The sequence below is a fragment of the Crotalus tigris genome, unplaced genomic scaffold (genome assembly GCF_016545835.1).
Source record: "Crotalus tigris isolate CLP2741 ecotype Arizona unplaced genomic scaffold, ASM1654583v1 scf7180000018550.1270297659:1495590, whole genome shotgun sequence".
Taxonomy (NCBI): Eukaryota; Metazoa; Chordata; class Lepidosauria; order Squamata; family Viperidae; genus Crotalus; species Crotalus tigris.
In genome coordinates, this window is record NW_024097073.1 from 287,842 (window position 1) to 314,810 (window position 26,969).

At 37.9% G+C, this 26,969-nt stretch overlaps 1 protein-coding gene across 6 annotated transcripts in view; it reads left to right on the forward strand.

Annotated features, from left to right (window-relative positions):
* The window catches only part of SPTB (spectrin beta, erythrocytic), a 126,790-nt gene that overhangs the window by 94,301 nt on the left and 5,520 nt on the right, over positions 1 to 26,969 (forward strand). For 4 of the 6 annotated variants that reach the window (XM_039354343.1, XM_039354346.1, XM_039354344.1 and 1 more), the window contains 5 exons: positions 79 to 275; positions 2,073 to 2,182; positions 3,319 to 3,394; positions 22,731 to 22,993; positions 25,413 to 25,586. In XM_039354343.1, the coding sequence (XP_039210277.1) occupies positions 79 to 275; positions 2,073 to 2,182; positions 3,319 to 3,394; positions 22,731 to 22,993; positions 25,413 to 25,586 (820 nt within the window). The other 2 variants (XM_039354347.1, XM_039354348.1) reach the window with 2 other exon arrangements.

Here is a 26,969-nt window from a genome sequence, read left to right on the forward strand (position 1 = left end):
GGATTTATCTTTGCCTTTATCTGAAGGTCCTGAATATATGTAATATTCCCTTTTGCTTGTTTGTTTTCCCTACAACAGTGCTAGAGGTGTGTCAGTTTTCCAGAGATGCTTCAGTGGCTGAGGCTTGGCTCATTGCCCAGGAATCCTACCTGTTTAGTGGTGATTATGGGCAAACTGTGGAAGGTGTAGAGAAACTGTTAAAAAGGCACGAAGCATTTGAGAAATCCACAGCAACATGGGAGGAGCGTTTTGCTGCACTAGAACGTCTCACAACAGTAAGTCATCCATGAGAGGAAGTTTTCTCTCTATTTTTTGAAGTTCTTTGCCTTTGGGACTGTAGGATGGATCAGAAGAGTTCATGCAGCTGCTTTCATTATTCCAGCTTGCTGGAAGTGGCAGGACAGGAAGCTCTGGGGTAGAATGGTTGGGGATTAATATGAAACTTAACATGCTTGATGGCACTGGTGAATGTGAAGGTATTTTAACCTTAGGGTTAAAGGTAAGTAGGGAAAGTGAACTGATACATATTGTATTATTATTTTACAGATTCTTTTATGATAAGAGGAGATTACCATGGTGATAACTAAGGAGGAAGGAATAGGATATGTGAAAGGAACATAGGATAAGGAAGAGTTTGAGAAGGTGGAGGAAGGAAGAACAGTTTTGGACTAGAACTGGGTCAGGCAAGGTTTTTGTTGGCTGGAGGGAGAGCAAGCAGTTTCTGAACAGAACAGAAGAACAGAGTTGGAAGGAACCTTGGAGGCCTTCTAATCCAACCCCCTGTTCCAGCAGGAAACCCTATACCATTTCAGACAAATGGCTGTCCAATCTCGTCTTTAAAACTTCCAGTGTTGGAGCATTCACCGCTTCTGGAGGCAGGTGGTTCCACTGATTCTGCTGAATCCGTAGAATCAGGTTGTGTTTGAAGGCCATGCCCGGAGTAGAAGGAATTGATAATAGCCCCTCATGTCCTTATCTAATCATTGTGTGTTTATAGTATACAACACTTAAAATGATTTGAAAATAAAATAATACAGAAGCTGATATCCAAACAGAGCAATAAAGCATACAATGTATCTTAAATATTTCCATAAGAGGTCTGCCAGCCATCCCATCCTAGCTAGTGTTTTAAAGACTTTTTGAATAATGGTTGGTTGGTTGGTTGGTTGGTTGGTTGGTTGGTTGGTTGGTTGGTTGGTTGGACAGATAGACCAATTGACCTTGGGCAAATGTCATTCACTTCACCCCCTCATGAAGTGCTGGGGAGGTGATGGGCTTAGATGTGAATAAGTCAGAGATAATCTTGGAGAAACTATGGAAGTTATGATATGTGTTTTAAATCCAGGAAACAAAATATTAGCAAGAAATTCAAACTGACCCTACCTTAATTCCTAGGGGGAAGAGAGGGAAAGAAAACACAGATTTCAAGATTCTGTATGAACAAAATAACATTCTTGTTCCTGACTGGGTTTGCCTCAAAGGGCTAACACAATGTCTGTTGGGTTCCCCTCAAATGGAACATCTTGCCCCTTAAAATGGAATCAGTTGCCTCCCTCCTTACTTTTTGGAAACCTGCAAAAGCTTAGTTGTCCCTTTATTAGCATGTCTGGGTGATTGGTATAAATGTATAGAGATTTTTATTGCATTTATTTTTATACTTTAACTGTTATAAATTATACTGCCTTTATTATTAATTTCATAATGATGTTATGTTACAAGACTTGTTAGCAGCTTTGATTGAAACTAGATACCAGTAGAAGTAGCAGTAAGAAACAAAATACAGGCTTTTATAGACAACACATAATTGAAATAGTGGACTTAATAATAATGTTTAAAAAATAAGTTGTCCTTATTTAATAAAATTTATAATCATCAGAGAAAATACATAAGACTCTTCAATATGAAGCAAGGAAGTTGATAGGGTGGGGTTGAAGGTTAAATATGTGGAAATTAAGAGAAAAAGAATGGGCAACAAGGGTGAACACTACATGGGAAATGCTGACTCTCTTAAAAGCTGCTATAAGGAGTCTGTGTTTGTTTAACCCACTGAAGATAGTCTGTTTTGCATCCAGCTTGAATTATTGAGGAAGAGAAAAATTTCAGAGGAGTCTTCACAGCACAAAGTAGCTAAGACTACGGACCTGGAATTTGACTTTGAGTTAGAGCCAGAATGTGAGATCAGGTAAGTTTCCTAGAGATCAGCTGCAGAGTAATCAGCTGCATTTTCATAATTAGTAATAAGATTTTAAAATTATAGTACACAGTACATTTCTTACAATTCATGCAGTAGATTTGTTATCTATCCCTAGTAAATCTAACGACTCAAATCTGTACAGTTGGAGCCATTATTGTTTCCCAAATTTAAAACATGCATACAAATATATAGGTTTTGAAAATGCAGCAAAATCATTGATTCTTTTCAATCCATAGCCTGATATTCATTCCCTTCTCCCAAAAGTATGTTTTGGATAGATGGATGGATCGATGGATAGATGGATGGATAGATAGATAGATAGATAGATAGATCTATTCAGTCTGATCTTCTCTATAATAGTGACTGGTTTTAAATTGAAGGAAAGATTGTTTCTGTAATTATGAGAACTTTCTTATTTTCCACTGTTCATTACATAAAGAAATATTTATATTACTCCTTTTTTCTTTCTGTAATTTTGCTCATGGTTTTGACTAAGTTTAGATTTTACATGCAACTATAAATGTTTCTTATATGATTAAATCCTCATACTCCATAAATCTATTTTACTATAGGTAGTCCTCGATTTATTACCACAATTGAGTCCAAAATTTCCTTTGCTAAGCAAGACATTGTTAAGTGAATTGCAGCACTTTTTATAATCTTTTTTTGCCACAGTTGTTAAGTGAATCACTACAGTTGTTAAGTGAATCATGCTGTTGTTAACTGAATCCAACTTCCCCCACTGACTTTGTTGGAAGCTAGGTGGGAAGGTTACACACGGTGATCACATAATGCTGGGACAGTGCAACTGTCATAAATACATACCAGTTGCCAAGTGCCCGGATTTTGATCATGTGACCATGGGGATGCTGCAATGGATGTAAGTGTGAAAACTTACACTTTTCTTCAGGGCTGTTGTAACTTCTAATGGTCACTAAGTGAATGGTTGTAAGTAGAGGACCACCTCTATTCTAGACTTATAGTATATGGATTTTTTACTTACATTTTATTAACAGCAGGCATTAACATTTTCAACATCAAATGTCTTTATGAAAAGAGAAATTAAGTCAGTTATATCATTTCAGTTTTAACATTTACTTAGAATACACTTTTGTTTGCTATAGGCCTACTGAAAAGGATGGGAAGAAGGAACTAAGTTTAGAAGATGCCCTTTCCCATGCTGTGGAAGATTCATCACTGGTCAGTTACCAGTTTTAGTTTACCCTTCCTAGAAAATTAATGCAGCTTAATGCAGCCTTTCATATTTGTGTTGTATTGTTTTACCATCTGCACTTTTGAAATGGTGAAATGCAAATGTGTCTCCTGTTTGAGCAAGAATTGATACTTTAAATGTACTTCACAGTGATATTAATTTATTTGAGGGCAAAAGATATTTTAGCAGAGAAATCCAAAGACGAGAAAAAAGGGAGCGCCTGTGACAGCAGGGTAATCATTTCCCAGTGTTGTTAGGCTGGGCTTATGCTGATAAGGCTTAAGGTATGGGAGGATCTCTTTTCTTCCATTTGGGGAGTGGGAGGTGGTTGTTCAGCTTTTAAAATAAAGTTTTGGGTTTTTTTAAGAGTGCTTCCTAGTGCAGTTTTTCTCCCCTTCCTGAGTATAAGTTATGAGAATGGGAGAGCTGTGATCTTGAATCACTGAGTTTAGCCTTTACTTTTGCCTTCTGAACCAGATGTGAATCAGTTGTCAAAGCCAGGGAGGAGGCCACCTAGGAGCTGAAAGTCACCGAGATTCTATCACTCCTTGCCCTGCATCTTCAACACATGCAGGGTCCACGCAGCAGCAGCAGCAATAGCTGTAGCACAGGGGAAACCCAAAGACAGAAGGTTGGTGGAAGGAAGGAACTACCGCTGTGCTCTGCAACTCCCAGGATGGCAGCTGCTTCTGTCAGCACCAAACTGGAGCTGCCAGCAGCCTTCTTTTCCTTCTTTCAATTATGAGAGCAGAGACCAGACCAGGTGATGCCTTCCGAGACCGTGGCATATTCCCTAGCGCCTGCTGCTGGCAGAACTCTTTATGAAGCAGGAGAGCAGAAGCTGTTGTGTGACCATTTTCTTTTTTTCCCACCTACCTTCAGCTGGCAAAGCCTTGGAGGGTTCTGGCCCCTGAGCTGTCTCATTGGGGGTGGGGGGACTTTGAGAACTTTGCCTTAGTTACACCCCAAAAGACTCTACAGTACTTACACACTTCCTCTGCAGCATTGTGCAGAAACGGATTCCAAGATTGGAGATTCCTTTCTGCAAGCAAATATGCTGCACTGCATTATGAGACTTTTCCTAATAGCCCTATAGAACTGATAGCTGCCTTTCCTAACTATTGAATGACAGAATCTTTTACTCATCTGAACCGGCAGAAAAATCTACCGGCACCATATACAGCCCCCATTGCCACTCTCTGTTCTGATTCTGTGGTTTCTGTTTCCAAAACCCTCCAGGATACAAACGCCTAACAGATTTTATACATCTCGAAGGTTAGCTGCCTTTGGACAATGACAAAGTAAGGGAGGAACTAACATTTTATGACTTAAGAGCGTCTGACTCATGGATTGGGAAAAAGATTAAGACAATGCCAAGGAAAATGGCAGAAAAAAGAGGTTGCTAGACCCTGTTTATGCAATGGTTAATGGAGGTGGGAAAAGGCCTATTGTGTCAGATAATAAGCTAGGGACCACTGAATTTTTTTCCTTAGTCCAGTGGCAATTTGTATTATTATTTTAAAACGTATATTGTTATCTTTTATAATCTGAAATGTCATTTATTTGAAATTCTTTAATGTCTGCTGCCATCTTTTCTGGCCCTTGTGTTGGTACAGTTTTTAATATCATTACTTCTTTTGTAATTAGAATCTTTAATAAGACATTGTATTTTTTATAATAATTCTAAGTTTATATCTGTTGGTCCTTTTCATACGTTGAGAGGGAAAACCGCATTATTTGAAGAATTTTTGAGCCAATGGAAGACTCTGTTAAAGGAAGAAAGGGATGTGATTCTTGTGTATCCACTCATAGTAAACTTCTGTATTATTGTAGCGATTTTCCCAGGACATACCTTCTGGGGGTCCCAGGGAGCTGTTGGGAAGAGGGAAGAAAAGACAAATATAGTCTCTCCCTTTTTTACTGGGATCCATAGTTCAGTTGGAAAGGCACAACTGCATTTAATTGTTATTGTTTTGCTGAGAAGGAAAAAAAATGACATTTTCAACTGTCCAAGTCAGAACATTTAACGTCTAACTAAAACCACAAATTACGATACGTATAGAATTAAAGTTCTTGACTTATCTTTCAGACTCCCTTGCAGGGGTATTCTGGAGAGCTCTGTTGTATTGTCAGCTATGACTGTCAACATTCTTAATCAACACTTTCAAAGGATATCTGTCACATTTATCTACAGATGTAATATTTATTAATAGTTATTAGGAACTTAGTCGAATTCAACAGTGTAAACCGTCAAAAGCAGAATATATCCATTCTTAATTTAATTGGTGGTCACTTTCTTTAGAGTAATTCTCGAGAGACTTTCCTCTTTGCAGGCCTGATCCTGAGCTGTATATGCAGCCCAAGAAGCCTTGGCTTCCAAGTGATTTTATTTAGCTCAGCTGTATCAAACGAATGAATGCAGAGATATTCATCACCCCAATCTTCCTGCTGATTCTGTGAAGTTTTCCTATTTCCTTCCCACAGTTCTGAAGGGCTTATGGATCACGAATTGAAACTTTAACCGGAAAATCCCTTGCAAGCAGAAGAAAGAGGCTTTATTTTTTTATATATACATTTGGAAAACCATTTGTAAAAGATCTGTCGTGTGGAAGGACTTTGAATCAAACCAAACACCCCATCAAAATACTTTATAATTATTTTTTACTTGCTTAATTATTTTTTTTACTGGCTTTCTCTCCTTTCTAAATTTTCTTGAGCAATCGAGATAGGCTTGTGAGTTTTCAACATGGAAATCTTAAAATAAAAGACGCTCATGCATTTATAACAACCGGCATTGTTTTGGAGATAGTGACTTACTCTAAAGCCAATTTTCAAAGTCTGGTATTCTTTTTTTTTTTAAAAAAAATTTCCCTAGAAGGCAAGCAATGGGAATATGGATAGTAAATATATACAAAGAGAAAGTATATATCTCATGCTTGAAATTAAATCTGAATACCCTTATTACTCAAGAGATAGTGGGGCTATGTTTCAAGGTTTCTGTACTACCGCTTTCTTGCCCACCATTCTATTCAGGCCTGTCCAGGTCTGCTCAAGGCCAAACCAGATGACTGACTATAAAGTGGAGAATGAAGTTTAACTGAGATCATCAGAAAGATTGTAAAAATAACATCTGCAGACTTCACAGTTTGTTTGTTTTTTTTTTGTCAAATGGAAGATTTGTTTCCCCAGCATCACATATAACATCAGAGACTGAATGGAGAAAAAAATTATACAGTGACATGGCCTGGGAACAGGGGTAATTTCTTTTGAGTACCCGATCATTTAATTATATATCTGATATCTCCTTTCCTATTTTATACTGAACCATCACAGCTCATGATAAGTGGGAGGCCTCCAGAATCCAACACAGCAAAACCTGAAGGATGTGCTCCAGGATAGGGAAATATTAGATCATTCCAATACTCCTTATGTCTATTGTGTTGTAGCATGGAAAAAGAAGTAGCTGCTGTTATGGGAAAGAAGTTAACAAATTCTGTGATTATCCTTTCCTATAACAGTTTGTGCGACATGGTAGTAGACAAAAATCAGCAACAGGTTAAATTGTGAAAATTAAGAGCATGATTGATCATTTCATCTTGCAGTCAGAGTTCCCATACATCTCAATGAATTGTACAAATCCTATTTTGAGTGTTTAAAATGAAAGCATAGCAAGTATGTTTGCAAAATAATTATTAATTGAAAGGAACTTTTATTTTAAATCAGAACCATCAAGAGGGAAATGATTTGAGCCAAAATAATTGAAAAGGAACTATTATAACTGGCTTGAGATGTTCTAGGGATGGTGTACAAACTAGTTCAGTAATCTATTTGCATTGTCTGCTATGAAACCTAACTTCCAAAATTATTTATAGATGTAAATATATGCATATAAATGTATCTATACAAATTTCATATAATTGCCTTGTAGAGCTACTGTGTCTCTTGAAAACACAGTGGAATAATTTGTTGATAAGAATAGCATCCTCACATCTCCAAAAATACAGACAATTTATTCTATAGATGGAAGAGGAAAAGACAGTCAGAGGGTAGAATTCATAGCTAATGCTGTCTCCTCACTAAGGATGTGCATTAGCCAGTTATCACTGTGGCTATATAAAATCTGTCTTCATTTCTGTTGACACAAAGATGATTGAGTGACACTTTAAGATACTACAAATGTCCAGCAAAGAAATAGCTTAACACCAAGCTCTTTGGTAGACATTTACTGAATGAACTTAGTATATTGCTGGTTTCTCTTGGAAAAAATGCACAAGTTCTTTATGCTTGCATATAGGAAGGGGGAAAAGGCCATACCTGACTGTACCATTTCTTTAAAATGTCTGGAAAAACATCCATAATATTGATTTTTAGGTAACATTGCATCTGCTTTAGAGACACATTTCTACTCAAAGTAGAATGGATGAATTGTTGAAATTATTTCTGCTATTTATCAAATTTATATGGCCGTCCATCTCACACAAAATGAGTCTGGGCAGCAGCATACATCAGTTAATTAAGTCAATTATATATTGCTCCTAGAAGCACGAAGCCGAAGACACCAGCCTGAAGATGACGAATGAGACTTCGTTGAAACGTCACCAAGACATTTCCAATTTGATGCAGGAGAAAACCTGAATAACCAAAGACCTATATACAAACACCCGCAAAAACCTCAGAAAATACACACACACACACACACACACACACACACACACATATATAAAATTAAAATATATAGAAAACCATAAGGCACAAGAGTGAGTGAGTGTTAAACACAGTGGGGGAGCTATCTTAGGATTTCACTGCTCCCTTGAGACCTCCAATCTGGATGACACAACCAGATCTTAAGAAACCTCCGGAATATTAACAGGGATAAAGCTAACCTCACCTTAAGGGGGAGAATATTCCACAAGATAGGTGTCACAGGAGAGAAAACCTACCTCCTGGAACTGGTACCTACAACATGCCTTCCCTACCAGATCTGATGAAAAGGGCAGATATAATTAGAAAGAAGCAGCCTTTAAATGTTAAAACCAGCAAATGAATTGAACTCAGAAGCAAATTGGCAACCTGTGAAGTTACGGAGCAGAGGTGTGATGTGCTACTCTAGAAGCACACATAACTTCCCGCATCATTGCATTTTGCACCAGCTGAAGCTTTCGGATACTTTTCATGAGCAATCTCATATAGAATGTGTTATAATATTTCAGGAAGTGGCTGTGAGCAGAGCCCCCCCCAAACCAGGAACCAGCACAACTGATGCACAAGCTGAAGCTGTGCGAAGACCTTCCTAGTTTCCACTGCTACCGCAGGTGGTTATTGCACAGTTCTAAGGACCTGATCCACCTCCTCGGGTCCAACAAATTCAAACAGTCTCCAGGTAACCAGGCAAGTCTCCCCATCCCTCCACCAGGCATCTCCTTCAGACCTGTAACAAGGCCATGTCCAACTCTGGGTGAATCCAAGCAACTTTGACAAATGCTAAATAGATTCTTCCACATGCCTCTGTAAGAAGTTCTCCAAGCCCCCCCCCCACCCAAGAGGGCTCATGCTGCTCTAAACAGGGACATAGGATTGCTATCTGTGGTTTGTCAAAAACAGATCATACCAGACAAATCTTATTGCATTCTTTGACCAAGTGACAAAATTAGTGGACCAGAGGAATGCTGTGGATATAATTTACTTGGACTTCAATAAGGCATTTGACAAAGTAGATCACAACCTACTACTTGATAAGATAGAAAGACCAGATGGATCCGTAGCTGGCTGACCGGCCGTACTCAATGTGCGGTCCACATCTACATGGAGGGAAGTGTGTAGTGGGGTGCCCCAGGCCTCTGTTCTGGGCCCAGTGCTCTTCAACATCTTCATCAGTGATCTGGACGAGGGGATAGATGGGGAATTCATCAAATTTGCAGACGATACCAAGCTGGCAGGAATAGCCAACACTCCAGAAGACAGGCTTAGGATACAGGAAGATCTGGACACACTTGAACACTGGGCGCTATCTAACAAAATGAAATTCAATGGTGAAAAAAGTAAGGTTCTACATTTAGGCAAGAAAAACCAAATGTACAGGTATAGTATAGGAGGTACCTTGCTCAATAGTAGTAATTGTGAGAGGGATCTCGGAGTCCTAATGGACAATCATTTAAATATGAGCCAGCAGTGTGCTGCAGCTGCCAAAAAGGCCAACACAGTGCTGGGCTGCATTAACAGAGGGATAGAATCAAGACCACGTGAAGTATTAATACCACTTTACAATGCCTTGGTAAGGCCACACTTGGAATACTGCATCCAGTTTTGGTCACCACGATGTAAAAAAGATGTTGAAACTCTAGAAAGAGTACAGAGAAGAGCAACAAAAATGATTAGGGGACTGGAGGCTAAACATATAAGGAACGGTTGCTGGAATTGAGCATTTCTAGTTTAACGAAGAGAAGGACGAGGGGGGACATGATAGCAGTGTTCCAATATCTCAGGGACTGCAACAAAGAAGAGGGAATCAAGCTATTTTCCAAAGCACCTGAAGGCAGGACAAGAAGCAATGGGTGGAAACTAACCAAAGAGAGAAGCAACCTAGAATTAAGGAGAAACTTCCTGACAGTTAGAACAATTAACCAGTGGAACAACCTGCCTCCAGAAGCGGTGAATGTTCCAACACTGGAAGTTTTTAAGAAGAAACTGGACGGCCATTTGTCTGAAACGGTATAGGGTTTCCTGCCTGAGCAGGGGGTTGGACTTGATGACCTCCAAGGTCCCTTCCAACTTTACTGCTACTACTACTACCACTACTACTACTAATAATAATAAGGGCAGAGTAGTACAGATAATCCTCAGCTTATGACCACGATTGGCCCCAAAATTTATGTTGTTAAATGAGACATTTGTTAAATGAGTTTTGCCCCATTTTACAACTTTTCTTGCCACAGTTGTTAAGTGAATCCCTGCAGTTGATAAGCTAGTAACCTGTTCGTTAAGCTTCCCCATTGAGTTTGTTTGTTAGAAGGTCATAAAAGGGGCTCAAATTACTGTGGGAGAATGCAACCATCATAAATATGAACCAGTTGCCAAGTATCTGAATTTTGACCATGTGATCATGGGGATGCTACAAAGATCGTAACTGAGAAAAATGGTCATAAGTCATTTTTTTCAGTGCCATTCTAACTTCAAACTGTCACTAGATGAACTGTTGTAAGTCGAGGACTACCTGTATTGGCGCTTTGCTGGCCTTACTGCCATGAGGTAGGCCTTTATAGCAGCTCTAAACCAGTTTGGTAGAGTTCATCCCTTGTTGAGTACCAGGCACACTCTAAATGTCTTCTCTTATTTCATCTCCCTCAATTCATCCATAAGCCATGGGGAATAATGGGTTCCATGAGAGGGGAGAGGTTAGTGGGTATGCTTCTATCCAAAGCCTCATTCGCTCCCTTATTCCTAGTGGTGGCCAGGGCCCCAGATGGAGTGTGCACTCATGCACCTTAGCATTCACACAATCCTTCCCTTGCTGCTCCTACAAACTGGAAGAGGGGCTTCTTCTTATTCACTCCCACCCCAGTTCCTACTCTGGTTTCTCACCAGAGGAAGAAAGCAGTCCTCCATTCATAATAGGAAACTCACAGTCAAGCACTTGGTACTCAGCCATCAGATTGGAGCTGAATCTTCATTCTTCCTCAAGGCTACCAGCATGGAAGCAAAGGACCTCCTCAGGGTAGGGGGTTCACAGCAGCCAACCACTCTACCACAAACCCTATACACACCCAGCCACAACTCAGCCTCAAGCCTCAGTGTTTAGTATAGAGCAAATGATTCAGAAAGGGAGCAAAAAAACATTACAGCATGCAATCATGAAAATAATCTCAGTTATTTCCTATTGTCTTCACCATCATATTAAATACTGCTTTCCTGACATGATCCATAATTCCAGATACTTCTTCCACTGCTTAGCTACAAATGCCATGGGGTCCAGGAGGCTCATTCATGGGAAAACCTAGCAAATTCTATCTTTGTCTTGATTGGCATACTCATTGGCCTTCTATTGGAGACATCTTAAGTCTCTGGACTTCTTCTGTCTCAAATCTAAAACTTCACTTGTATTTTGGGAGTGCTCCTATTGGCAATCCTGACAATGTACTTTGTATACTTTTCATAGGTATAGCCAATGGAGGAGTTCTACAGCAGATAAATTAGCTTTTTTAGCCTGATAGGGAGCACCACAGCTCAGATATATGAAATAAGTTGAAAATTATGCAGGCAAAGGTTCCACATGCACCAACAAAATGCACATAATTCATTTTATGTTGTTTTTCAAAGTCATAGTGTTGACACTTCTGAAGACATTATTTACCCAAGAAAATCTTCATCTTGTATTTATGAAGGCACACAGTTCATCTACATTCTATATTTACTCTAAGAAAATAGTGCATCTGATTATTTTAAAACTTTTTGCAGTCATATTTCCACTGAGAAGCACAGGTTATCTCTTTGTAAGGAACAACATTTTATTTAGGTACCTCCAGGCTGAAGGTTCCAAGTGCTATCAATCAAAAGTACCATCCAGCAATTCCTTTTTTCCCTTTTTAACAAATTTCCTCCATATTGTGACATTTTTTGTCTTTGTGAAGCCAGGGTGGATGTGGACTATGAATGACACATCTGGCTGGTGGGCCAGCAGTTTAACACCACTGCTCTATCCCCTTGTTTAAAAAAAAGCAGCAGCAGCTGCAGCAATGGACAAATCCTGGAAGTTTCCAAATAGAAGAAGGTGACTGGACTGCTGTAAAATTCTGTGAATCAAAGGATGAAAAAAAAATCATAATAAAAGTTTCAAGGGTGGCCTTACTTTCCCATAGCAGTGTGAACATTGATATACTGTATATTCTTCATTACCTGTGCAAGATATACAACCATAAGTTACACCAACAACTCACTTACAAAAAATATGTGTTGCCTTTTTCTGGACTTTGCTATCTTTTGCCACCTTTGCACCATCCAACAAAATTTCACAAACTTTAGCAAGGGTTATATGCCTTCTGTTAAACCGAGGGGTGGATAATTCACAATTTATGGTTTGCATGCGTTTCCCATTACTCCCATTTATATCCTATCACCAGTTTAAGAGGCAAATTATAGAACTTAATAAAAATGGAATCAGAATAAGACAAAACTAAAATAAATGAAAGGCTTGGTGAAAAAAATATATTTTTTACTATTTTTCTAAACACCAGGATAGTGGAAACTAAGTGTACTTCCTTAGCTTGGGGTCATACAGGAGAAGATATGCTCCCATATACTAGATATGGGACATCTTCAAAATGCCGTGTCTTGCTGATCTAAGTAAGTGGATTGGTTTATAGCAGAGGAAATGGTTCCTCTGAAAGTCAAGTCTACACCAGTTACAGCTTTAAAGGTCAAACCAGGACCTAAATTATGTCTAATAGGCAATTGGCAGCTACTGACGATCTTTCAAAACAGGCATTATATGGTCCTATATCCTGAACTCAGCTGTCTAAATGCTATATTTTGCACCAGTTGAATGTGCACCATGTTGCACTAGTGAAGAGGGCATGGATAAACATTGCAAAATGGCAACTGGCTCAAGAATAAACACAGCTGGTATGCACTAGTCATACTTGTGCAAATGTATTTCTTACCATCACCATCACCTGCAAATCTAATGGTAGCTGGGAATCAAGAAATACTCCCAAGCTGCACATCTGCTCTTTTGAAGAAATGGCAACCTCCCTAAAACAGTTTTCACCTCAGTCTCCAAACCTAACTTCCTTTTCCCAGCCAGCCACCAACCTGTTCCCACTTACTTGCGCTACAGTCAGTTGCCGTCTCCCATCCTCCCTCTCCTTGACAGTACTTCTATAATATTTGCTCCAAGAACATGTTCTGTTCCCATTGTCCTTATCTCATAACACCCTGTCATAATTTAGTTAAGACCTGCAGAACATCACAACTGATTCACCCTGTTTTAGAATACCAGCTCTACCCCAACACTAGGATAAGGGTGGGTCATCTCATCACTCCAGGGCAGTATCCCTTTTACACTTGGGAAGCAGATTGTATCATCTTTAAGCAGAGGCATTCCACCTTTAAAATAAGATAAGATAACCTTTATTGTCATTTTTTTACTGTGGGCACAACGGCACACATCAAAAATGAAATTTAGTTGCCCACTCTCAAAGTGAAACACATACATGACACACACCTAAACATACTATATACAACATATGTACAGACCCACACCGCTACATATATATAAATAAATATTAAATACTGTCCATCTTGAATATCAGTTTGATCCTGTAAAGCAGGGGTCCCCAACGCCCAGTCCGTGGACCAGTACCGAGCCATAGCATGCCAATAACTGGTCTGCACAAACAAGCAAAGTCCCATCCGTGGGGTGCAGGCAGCACACAAAACCACGCACTCTCTGGTCCATTCTTCATGGATCTGGTCTCTGGTACCCAAAAGGTTGGGTTAAAGGGCAGGGACAGCTTTTGTCTTTGTAACTTTTTGTTCAGCGGGTGCTGATGTAGCTTCTGGAAATGGAATGTTACTTGATCCTTTGCAAGCTTTTATAGTCTCACTGCTAATTGTGCTCACTGTTTCTTTCACTACTTATTTCTTCCTCCTTACTCATTTTACTGCTCTTTTACATAACTTGCTTATGAAATCCTGGGATTTCCTTTTCATTTTTTTAAAGTCTCCAGCTATATCTTATTCTATTCAGCCCTCCAGAGTAACATTTATTTGTACATTTTTCTTTTCTTACTTAGTTCATCAGATGTCTTTAACAGACATCTAGAAGGCTCTGCTTCTCTTTATCCAAGTAAGATTTCTTCTTGTCTATCTTCTCCTTTCTGCAAAATGCTCCTAAGTTTCAAAAATCTTGAGCCTTCTCCTAGGTCCATCTCGCTAGTTTTTTGGCCTGTCTTGAACTTTTTTCTCTAAAAAGCTTATCACTGATTTCTTCTGTGTTGTCCATTTGAATCACAGTTCTATACTATAACAGTTCTCGTTCTGAGACATCTTAAATTATACATGTTTGTGGAATCACCAGTCCCATCAAATATGTTCTGTGGTTTTTACCTCCATCTTCCAACCAGACAATGTTATGGTTGTTAACTTGGCATTTGTAGCAATTTGGTTTCATAAGATTCACTGTGCAGTACATTAGAATTGTGGTAAATTGCAAAAAGAGCAGCAAGTGTAGGCCATGTTCTACATACTGTGAAGTTAATCACAAAAATATTTTTTATGAAGTTCGGTCAAGCCATACTTTTCCTAATTCACTGGTGTACTTCCAAGATAACTAGTTGTAACATAATAAGAAAACCAGAGATGCAAATGAGATACCTGGAATGAACAGTAAAGGTAAAAGGTAAAGGTTTCCCTGTCTCAGGGGTAGGTAACCTTGGCTCTTTTATGACTCGTGGACTTCAACTCCCAGAATTCCTGAGCCAGCCATGCTGAGGGGAAAGGGAGAGGTTTCCAAGCTGAGCCATACTGGCTCAGGAATTCTGGGAGTTGAAGTCCACGAGTCATAAAAGAGCCAAGGTTGCCTACCCCTGCCCTGTCTGGTCATGTCCGATGCTAGAGCACGGTGCTCATCTCCATTTCTTAACTGAGGGAGTCAATGTTGTACAAAAACATTTTCTGTCGTGTGGCCAGCATAGCTATTTGCCAAAGGCACACAGAAACACTGTTACCTTCTCACCAAAGTGGTACCTATTAATCTCACATTTACATGCTTTCAAATTGCTATGCGGGCAGGAGCTGGTGCAGGAACAGAAGCTCATTCCATTGCGAATGAACAGCGGTGATTTTATAATCTAAGAATTTTAGCTTCATCAGTATCTTCTACCACAGTAGTAGAAAATAATGCATTGAGAATTCCTGGACAACCCATGCATGTCATTACAAAAGAATTATATCTTAAAGAGGGAGTGAGAAGCTCTGAAAGCATTTTGCCAGTGAATACCTTTGGGACAAATGGCTTTATCCATCAATTGTTTAAGATCAGTGTTTTTCATGGTATGATTGTGTAGGTGTTTTTCTGTGTTGCATATCAGTAGAATGCATATTTTGCTGGGAATCATATGAAATAGGAAGGAAGGAGGGAACCACCTGCTAAAAGGATTCGTGTTATTTGAAAACAGGATCTGAGTCTTCTGTGAGTGGCTTACTGAGAAATATACAATGCCTGCATGCCTCTGAAAATATTTAACCTGGAGTTTATGTACTATAGTGTTTCTTCTTAATTGTGCCAACATTTCAAGATATACTTTATATGCATTCATATACACATATATGTATAGATAGAATTTGCTGCGTCAACCGACAGTTGTTTTCAGGTTTGCAGGAAACTTAATGATTACCTTGTAAATGCCTGCCTCCTTGAGACATTAGAATCAAGTACCCAGATCTTTATGCTGTACAAAGAGACTTTAATAAACAACCTACTTTTAAGTGTCTAATTTAGGGCTGGGGCTTGAATTTTAGAGTTTGAACCAAAAGTAGCTCCAAAGTCAAAGTCATCAATTTCGATCCATACAATAGCTTTGCATAAACAGCTTCATTTTCAGAATCTGTATAATGATTTATCATTTGAATGGTAATTTACCTGAAGCCTGCTTATAAAAAACACAGTTCGTAGGTAATGAATTTCTCCCTGCACAATAAAAAGACACATCTATCTTGTTAATTGAGCCCAAAGCAGGATGTGATTTCCTTTAGAGGAATCCTCTGAGAGTCATATTGCAATAAATAAATAAAACCGACAATTTTCTTTGGCATAACACAAAAGCCCATTTTGACATTGAATCTACTTGCTGGATCTGGAAGAGCAACTCTGTTGAGCACATTATCCTTGTCCTTAATCTCTCTTAATACATTGTTTGTACTTTGTTTGATGTTATTCTTAAATATTATTAGGCCCATATAACTCTTCCGTGCCATAACATTAAAAGACAAATGAAATCCAATCAGAACAAAAATTAAACAGTCACCTAAACGCAGCAGAGGCTGTCACAATAACACAATGAATTATAAATATCACAAATATAATAAACATAATATAGCAGCAGAAATAAAAAGAAGATTAAAAACATCAGGCACTACCTATATTTGACTACTGCTAGAAGAATCATGAAGACAATATTATGAGATGTTTCTGGAAGGATATTCCATAGTTAGAATGGGCTATGTGGGGGAGACAGACAGCAATGGAAAGGACCGCTGAGCATAGATCTGCTGCATATTGTATGTGCAATATTGATAGGCAACTTCCATTGTCTTCAACTATAATTCTATACAGTATATGCTTACCTGAACACAACCCCTATTGAATGTAATGAGATTTATTTTATATGAATATGCTTGCAAATCAACAGCAAAAAACAGGGTCAAGATTGGCTCTGAGTCTTGCTGAGCACTTTTTCTTATTAAGAGATAAAATGCATGCCTTGATCCATAGTCTCACTATGGCTTTGTTCATAACGCATGCATTGTGGGTTCAGCAAACTGATATCATGAAGATGCATCTGCTTTCCTATTTTTCATTAAAGGATTTCCAAATATGCATCTGAGATGATCCTATCCATGTATGTCAGGCTTAGGCTCTTTGGGCATTACAGCCGTGTAAGATTTATATATACTAACTGCCCCTCTGCAATATCAATCCTTCCTCTTCAATCTCCGATGTCCCAATTTTAATCATTTTTTAAAAAGTGTTTAAAATATTACAATTACATTTTCTTGAAAAAACCCATAACAGTTAACAATATTTGTGTATACTAATTATGTATGGAAAACTATATATTTTGCAAAAAAACGTAAACCTACTGCATAATTAATTATATGCTTTATAAAAGCCTAATTTAAAATAAAGGAAAATGGCTCCAAAAAAGTAAAAAAAAAACTAAGAAGGAAGAATGATAACAAAAATGCCAGATTATTCAATTATATTATTTTTTTCAGTATCATCTATCATCCTGAATGATTCAGTTCTTTTTTTTTTATTATTGAAAGTTTTATAAATTTTACAAAAAGACAAAAACAATACAAAACGGAAACAACATATACAAAAAAAAAACAAAACTAAACATTACATATAAAAAAACCCCCATCCCCCACCCCTCACCATAAACCCTCCCTTCCCCCCCCCTGAGCTTCCCAGAGCAGAATATAGGCTTAATTGAAAATTAACAAATAAAAAATTAAGTTAAAAAAATATCTATAAGTAACATTAATATATATATATAAGTATATATATCTCTCTATATATAAAGATAAAAATTATGAAAAAGCTATATAATATTTTTTTATACCCAATCTAAATTGTATAAATTTTATCCATTTATCCCAAATGACAAGAAACTTCTCTTGCGTTTGTTGCTTTAGGAAAGCCGAAATCTTTGCCATTTCCGCCAAATAAGCTACTTTAAGAAACCATTCCTGCAATGTAGGCAAAGACTCCTTCTTCCAGTATTGTCCAACTAACAGCCTCGCGGCTGTAATCAAATTTAACATCAATACAACCTCCTTTGTATCACAATCTGTAACTATACCCAGCAAGAATAATTGCGGAGTAAATTTTACCCTCCTTTTAAAAATTCTCTGGATATTCCACCATATCTTAATCCAAAATGCTTTTATCTCTCTACATGACCACCAAATATGATAATAAGAAGCATCCATATAGCCACATCTCCAACATTTGGGTTGTATGTCAGGGTACATAAGAGACATTTTTTGTGGATCAAGGTGCCATCTATAAAACATTTTATAAAAATTCTCCCTTAAGTTCTGTGCTTGTGTAAATTTGACATTTCTCACCCAGATGGTTTCCCAGATATCCAATGAGACTGGGACACCAAAATTCTGCGCCCATCTAATCATACAGTCTTTAATTAATTCCGATTCTGAATCCATTTCAACTAATACCCCATAGATTCTCTTAATATGGGTTTGTCTTTGATCCTTAACTTGCTTAATAAGATTTTCATCTTCTCTAAGAAAACCCAATTTACAATCCACCTTCCATTTATCTACTAGTTGCCTATATTGGAACCAAGAATAAATAATATTTTCTTGCGCTAAGTCTTCCCGTAATCTTAACTGCCAGTTTTGCCCATCCCATCTAAGTAGCTGACTATAAGACACCATATCCATTCTTACACCTCTTTTTATTCCTTCTATCGCATGCCAAGGTATAGCCCATAATGGAACTTTAAAATCACTTTTATAATATTTTCTCCAAGTCCTAAGTAAAGAGATTCTTAAAATATGAGATTTAAAAACCCAATCCATTTTTTTATTAAATATTAAATAGGCATGCCACCCAAAAAGTAAATCCCATCCCTCTAGAAGTATCTCCGGATTTGTCAAATTTACCCAGTGTTAAAACCACCGCATCATAATATAATTTCAAATTTGGTACCTTGAGTCCACCCCTCTCACGGAAGTCTTGCATAATTTTAAACTTAACCCTTGGCTTTTTCCCTGCCCAAATAAATTTATTAAGACCCTTCTGCCACTCACTTAAGTTAATCTCATTTTTCAAAATCGGTAACATTTGAAACAGAAAAAGAAACTTGGGTAGAATATTCATTTTTATCACTGCAATTCTTCCCATGAGAGATAATTGCAACTTCTCCCAATTCTTCAAATCCTTCTGTACCCTGACCCACAACCTTTCATAGTTATTTTTAAATAATTTTACATTAGAAACAGACAGCATCACCCCCAAATATTTTACCTTATTAACAATCTCAAAACCCGTCAAGTTGGCCAAAATCTGCTTCTCCTGACTAGACATATTTTTAGGTAAAATTTTAGTCTTATTTACATTAATCTTGAAACCCGAAACCAAACCATAATGATGAATCAACTGTAATAAGTTTACTACAGAATAATCAGGTTGCGACAAAGTAACAACCAAGTCATCCGCAAAAGCTCTCAACTTATATTCTTGAGACTCTCGAATTTTAATCAATAATATTTCCAATGTTAAAACAAACAACAATGGCGATAAAGGGCACCCCTGTCTAGTACCTTTCTCTATTGTAAAATCTATGTGCCGTTTGTTTTTGATATATTACCGTAAGGGCTTGTAATATCTTTTCGCCAAAATTCATTTCTTCCATTACTCTTAACATAAAATGCCAATTCAATTGATCAAATGCTTTTTCAGCATCTAAAAATATGAGCTCTGCAGAAACTTGGTTGTTCTTGTCTAAATATTCTAATAAATTAATAATTTGTCTAACATTATTTTTCAATGATTCAGTTCTTAACAACGAACTGAAGCTTCACTATATGGAATTATATTCTCTGGTCTTTCTTCTCTTTCAAGATAGAAATAATTCAAAGATGGAGTTGAAACATTTCATTAAGTCAGCTTTTAGCCTCAGTCTAGCATGTTCTTTTACAGTATAAGAATATACAGTATAATTCATCCTTTTCACAGCAGCCTATCATATAAATTTGAATAAATAAACAAATATCTAGAGTTCTTTACAAACTGGGGAATTCTAAATTTGGGGAATATAATTTAATATATTTCTGAATAGGGAATGTCTGGGCGGCAAATAGAAGGAGCATTGGCCCTAGAGCTCCATTCTTGTGTCTAATAGTACACTATAAACTATCTTAATCTGACAATTATTATTCCCCATCTTTGACACAAAAGCAATATATTTTATATAAGTAGAGTTAAGTGTTGTAAGCTTCAATAGAGAATGCTTTTTTAAACCTTGCCTGTATCTATGTAAGAGGTTTGTTTATTTTTTTAATCCAACATAGTGCTCTCATAGAAGTTTCCAAGATAATAATAAGTTTAAAGTAAACTTTAAAGCAAATTGTAACCTGCTTAATACATTTCCTGTTAATGATTGATAGAAAAAAAACCAGAAGATAGGATATAAAGATTTCCTTTGCACTTATTTTTAATTCATGCACTGTTATTTGGAGAGAAATACAAAACATGACATAATTTCTTAACATTTCTTTACCAACGGAAGATAAGATAGTGAAGGACATGGTTCTAGATTTACAAGTTAGAAACAATTAATTGAACCATAAGAAACCATCATTTACCTATGCAGGTAGCCCTCAACTTACGATCATTCATTTAGCTACCCTTCAGTTACAACACACCGAAAAAAGTGACTTAAGATCAGTCCTCGCATTTATAACCATTGCAGCTTTTGCACAGTCAGGTGATCAAAATTTGGGCAATTAGCAACCAATGTGTTGATGGTTATGATAGTTGCAGCATCTGGGGGTCATGTGAAGGCCATTTGCAACCTTTCCAGCTGGCTTCCAACAAGCAAAGTCAATGGGGGAAGCCAGATTCACTTAGCAACCTCATGATTCACTTCATCACTGTACTTCATCACTGCAGTGATTCACTTAAAAACCGGAGCAAAAAGGATAAAATTGGGGACAACTTATTTAACAATCAGTGGAAATGCTGGTTCCAATTGTAGTCATAAGTCAAGGACTACCTGTACTTTCTAGGTGCACACAATTCCTACCCACTAGTTCATGATTTAGTACATTAATTCAGTTGCCTGGGCTTAACCAACATTGTGAACCATAATTTATTATAATTTACCTATACTTGCCAGATACACGCAACTCCTTGAACTATCTACTAGCTCACCATATTTTAGCTTGGTGTATGGATGTTCCCTATCACTGTCTTCACTAAAACATTTTAACCAATAGCAAGTACAGCAGACTCTGGGCCATTTTGTTTCTAAAGAAGAATTATCTCTCTTTTTGTTAGATATTGTACCTATTTTGTCCCAGCATTACCACTTAGGAAGCCAAATGTTTGAAGTGGTTCAGTTCCATTCCCACTGGTATTATAGGCTTGTAGAAGATCTTAGAACAAGTGCAATTTAGGATCAAAAGAACTGCATTTCTGATACCTATCATTAACCTATAGTCAGAAAAAAATGTGTGGTACAGATTACAATATAGGTAGTGCAATCACATGATTGCATTTTCAAAGTAACCAATGTAGACCCTCACAGAAAGCTGATGGGGACATGAGCAGATCACCTCGTTAGGCACCTCCTAGTTTGGCAGGTAATAAAGCTAATCTGCAAAGTTACCACACTTTAAAGCATCTGATCTCTATATCCATGTAAAGATGCTGTAACTCATCAAATTCATAGCTAACTGATAGGAGGGCGGGAGGAATCACATTTTTTTATAACATTGCATAAAACTACACTCCAAAAAAGCCCACCAAATAACTGGGGGGGGGAGCATAGAAAAGGAAGCAGTTCTCTCAAAGCAGGAGTGCATGAGCATCAAAGGTCTACAAGCAGTGGTGGGATTCAGCTGGTTCGTACCACTTCGGCAGAACCGGTAGCTAATTTTTTTGTTGCCCAGGCCCAGAATGGACTTCTGGAAGTGGCATCTACACACAGAACCTGTTGTTCACATATTTGAATCCCACCACTGTCTACAGGAGATGCACGAGTTTGTTTCAGATGAGTTAAGCATGAAGAAGCCCACCAAAAGTTGACTGAAGGGAGCTGCTGGGAATGCTTTCCTCTTTCCATAGAGGGAAAACACAAAAAATTACAATAGTAGAGCATTGTATCTTGGACACAAGGAGAGAAGATATGCTGCACCAACCTGAAGACACCAATAAGTACCAGCCGTTCTCATCCTAGGGGTTACATGCTTGATCAGATTTTATAAATCTTCCAGCTATTGGAAGTTGCTGATGGCTTCTCTCACTCAGGGACAAGAATGATATGGAGACAGTGTCCTGGGGACATAGGAATACCTTAGCAACCTGTTTCTTCTGCTATGATATTTAAGATGCAAATGGAGACTCAGTCTTAGGGCAACAATGTTGCTATATGGAAGAATTACAAGCTTGTCTCCTCACATAGTAAGACGTCTCATGCTACTCAAGGGTTGCCAGAAAGAACCAAGATAATTTCATAATATCTGAAAAAATGTTTTGGGAATGGAGTATGTTTTAAATGCTTCTACCCTGATTTAAAATCCAGCATATTACAGTCCAGTATCCTAAGGAAAGAGCGATCCTAAACAATTCTCATTTTTGAACTAATATTCCATATGAATTGAGTTCAGGCAAAGGAGGGAATTTTCTGAAATATTCCTATTGTTTATTGTCTGAGGTAAGTGTACAATCATAACAACCTATTTGGGATAATGTGAAGAATTAGGTTCTTCAGGGGAATGGCATGGGCCATCCTTAACCCCTAATCTCAGCATTGTTCTTGGTTTTACTTAAGCTGTCTCTCATATTCATGTTTACAGCAGGTGCAAGATGATGAGACAGGTCATGACATAGCACCAGAAGAGCTGTCTGAAGACAAACTGCCTGAGACAGAGCTTAACATGGACACTGAAGAAACGTCCATCAAGGAATCTCTTTTTAAAGTGGTCCAGACCCCTGTGAGTGAGATTGATGAGACAGCAACCCTTCCAGCACAGATGGATAGATCTCATAGTGTGCAACTTGAAGGTTACTTGGGGCGGAAGCATGACCTAGAAGCACCTAACAAGAGGGCTTCCAACAGGTACACATAACTATTGTCTGGCTTCTGATCTGTTTTCAAATCTCATGATGGAAGAATTTCCATATTACTGTCCCTCCCTCCCTCTCTCTCTCTCTGATCTTCTGCTGCTTTCTGCAGAAAGTGCTAACTCCTATGAATTCACAGCATTTTAGGACAACGGATACATACATAACATACATAACACACACACACATACACACACACACATATATATATAATTAAAACCTGCTAAGCATATTAATCTAATCAAAATATTCTGAAAGCCAAACTATATGACTGCCCTAGATTCAACTTCACCAACCTCATTAACTGTCTCACAAAGGTTATTGATATTACAGTATTGATCTTCCTAAACATCTAAAAATGGGGCAATTTATACCACGGAATCTTTCTATTGTCCTGTCATGGTCTTTGTTTTTCTTCTGCTACAGTATGTTTTAAAATCTCTTCTCCCAAGGTTTATTTTTCAGCTGAGATATAGAATGTTTAATTACATATATTTATCCTCCTTTACTCAAACTTAAATACTGTATACACAAATGTGTTTTCTTTCCATAAATATAGCATTTTAAAAATAGATTTTTTTACTCTCACAATTATTGCTCATAGCTAATAATTCTTAACTAATCATTCAGGTTTTTTTTTGCTGAGAAATGTATCTTACCATTCCTCCCAATAGAGACTCTTTATCATGCCCTTATTTTTTTAAAAATAAATTATTTAAATTTAAAAAAATAACAAATTGTGAGGAAATAATAGGGGTGGTGACACTTAGTTTTTTCCCTTCTGGATGAGAAATGCTGATAACCTATCATGGATTTCTTGGATTTGTTTTGTTTACAAACATATAGATAAATTATGACCAAAAGTATATTTCTATATCTGGCAGAAAATTCATAGATTTGTATCAGATTCTTAGAGAACATTATCTGCAACTCTTCATCTGCCTCTCCAAGATATCTTCCAATTTCATTTAACTCTACCCCAAAACCTTATGGACCTTTCCCCCCTTGCAACTATGGCATAAAAAGTGTTTTTTTCTGCCATTTCCCCAGAGATGGGGGAACAAATCGTTACCATCTTTGATTTGACCAAGATATCCTTTTAGCTTTTTTTCTCTTTTTAATTAAATTTTCAGCAATATAATTGTTATTTGGGTAGCTCTGCAATTTATCTTCTGCAACACTGAATGCTTCCATTTTAATATTCAAAATGACAAAAAAATCATTTTACATGTTTTTTTAAAAAAAATAAAATTTGATTTTATCATTCAGAGCTGTTGGATATGAGGTGGCCTACAGGTGAATTTTATAAATAAATTTCATCTCCTTTGAGATTGGTTTGTCTCCTAGCAGTGAGAAGAACGGTTGAATGTTCGTCATTGCTCCCCTGTGCCATATGGCCAGGAGTTGACATTATAGAAAATATTTCATTTTTTATATATTGAACTTTTAATTGCTCAAAAGTCAGTACAAGAGGTTAAGCAGTTGATGCCTTTAGAAAATAATTGATGGCAGCAGGAACTACCAAGCCACTACTCAAAAGCATGAGGTGGAGTTAAGGTGTGAATGCCCAGAAGGCTTTTGGGAAAGGAGATTTGAAACATCCTAACACAGTGATGGTGAACCATTTAGAGACCGAGTGCCCAAAAACTGGCCCCGCCCCCGCTCCACCCCCTGTCCCGCCCCCACCCTGCCTGCCCACAGGACCACTTACTGCCTCCAGGGCCTGCCACAGATCGCCCAGGCAGCTCAGCAACGCTATGGCGGCCACACCCTCTGCCTGCACCCTGCAGCATCAACTGCATGATGGGGTGTGAGGGCAGAGTCTTGTCTATACTACCTGGCTGCCATGTCCTTGGCTGCGCTGCTTCGTGTGGGCCACGCTCAAGGGCAACTCTCCTTCAGGGGGGCTGCTGGAGAGGAGGGAGTCGCGGGGGGAAGCAAGGCTGGGGCAATGGCACGTGTGCCCACAGAGAGGGCTCCAAGTGTCACCTCTGGCCTAACAGATTCAGCCATCATCTACAAAAGGCCAAACATACTGTTTTGTTAAACTCATTGAACAGTCTGCATAAATTATCTTGAATATTAGCCTAATAATAATCTGTTTTTATTTCATTAATAGCATTTAAAAAATAAATAAGCAAATCTGGAAACTTCCCATAACATTTTTCTCAGAATTATCCATAGTAAGAGCAGCCTTACTGCCTTATTCAGGAAATCAGCTGGGAAAGAATAAAACAAATGTTATTTATTTGACTCCTGAATATGGACAAATGGGAATCATGTGGTGCAAACCTGCCCGCTTGTTTCATCAGAAATCTGTCCAATCAGAGGTAGTGAAGCTTATTTTCTACTGTTGTAAAACTTAACTTATTCTGGTTTTCCCACAATGAAGCCTATTTCTTTCTTTGGGCTAGGTCCTGGAATACATTATACTGCGTGCTCAGGAACAATGAGCTGACCTTCTATAAGGATGCCAAGAGCTTGGCTTTAGGTGTGCCTTACCACGGAGAGGAGCCTTTCCGACTGAAGAATGCCCTCTGTGAAGTAGCCGCAGATTACAAGAAGAAGAAACATGTCTTCAAGCTGAGGTAAGGCAGGCTGTCTCTGAGAATGCCCACTGTTTTGTAAGAGCATGCACTGATATAAAGCTGAACTCAGAGGTACACTACCTTTTTCACACTTAATTTAAAAGGGCTTGCTTTCCACAACTCAGCAAGACTTGGACTAAGAGTAGATAAGGCAGACCAAAATAGCTGATTTAGATCAAATTGAGGGAAATTAAATTAATATAATTTCCCTTGTATGTATTTTATTTTTGTGTCACATTAACGGTTATATTTTGTCAGCCAATTTTTGGAGATGGCACTCAAAGATTGGGGATGGTGTCATAGATAACTTAGTATATGTTCATTTTGATCCTTGCAAATTTTTTAAAAAGTTTATCAGAAAGAAGATGCCATTTACACTACATGTTTTTGATCAAAAGATATTCTGACAGTCCTGATTCTTGGAGAATATGTACTCATAAGCAATAAAACAAATGTACTAAAAGAAATTTCAGGAAAAAATTCTGTCTAATCCAAGACTTTCTTCCCCACATGGACAGTTAAAAGATGGATACAAGGATAATGACATTTTTCCTGCTGATTTTTCTGCTGGCATTTCCTTCGATCCTGGAAGCAGCATCTAAACATAATGCCTGTAGATAATCTTAACCTTAAACTGCACTCATATGTCAAACCTCATTTTAAAACCATTTAAATTACTTATTATTCTTTATATGGTAGCAGTCATTTATATGACATATCAAGAATTTCCTCTTGGCTATCCTATATCTTCCTCCATAGGCATCACCAGATTATTTTTGTTGCTATGGGAACAAAAAAAATCTCCTTGTTCATCCTTTAACAATGCATGCTTCCATTTTTATTAATTAAAAAAAACAACCCAAATATTTTAATCTTTCCTTGCAGAGTTGCAGCCTTATAATATTTATTGTCTTCCTGCACTTTTTTCAACTCATCAGTATTTGGTTTGGGTGTGTGTGTGCTATGATCAGAATCATATAAAAATATATACAATATTTCAAAAGGGGTCACTCCATAGATGCCTAAAGAGGAGCTATGATAGAAATTTTGTTTTTAATCCCTTTCTCAAAGGTCCCAATATCTCCTTTTCACCCTGGGGCCAGTATCTTCCAAAGATCCTTTTTTCCTCTATCCTCATGAGCCTTCATAACAAACAAGGACATTTTTTCCCATTTTGGATCCTCTTATTTTATCCCTTTACGCTAGGGGTGTCAAACTCAATTTCATTGAGGGCCACATCAGCATTGTGGTTGCCCTCGGGGGGGGGGGCGGGTGTGTGTGGCCAGGGTGTGTGTGGCCTATTGGGTGGGCGTGGATGGAGTGGGTATGACCTACTGGGTGGGCGTGGGTGCGGCAGGCAGCGGGGCGCTCTCACAGCGCCAA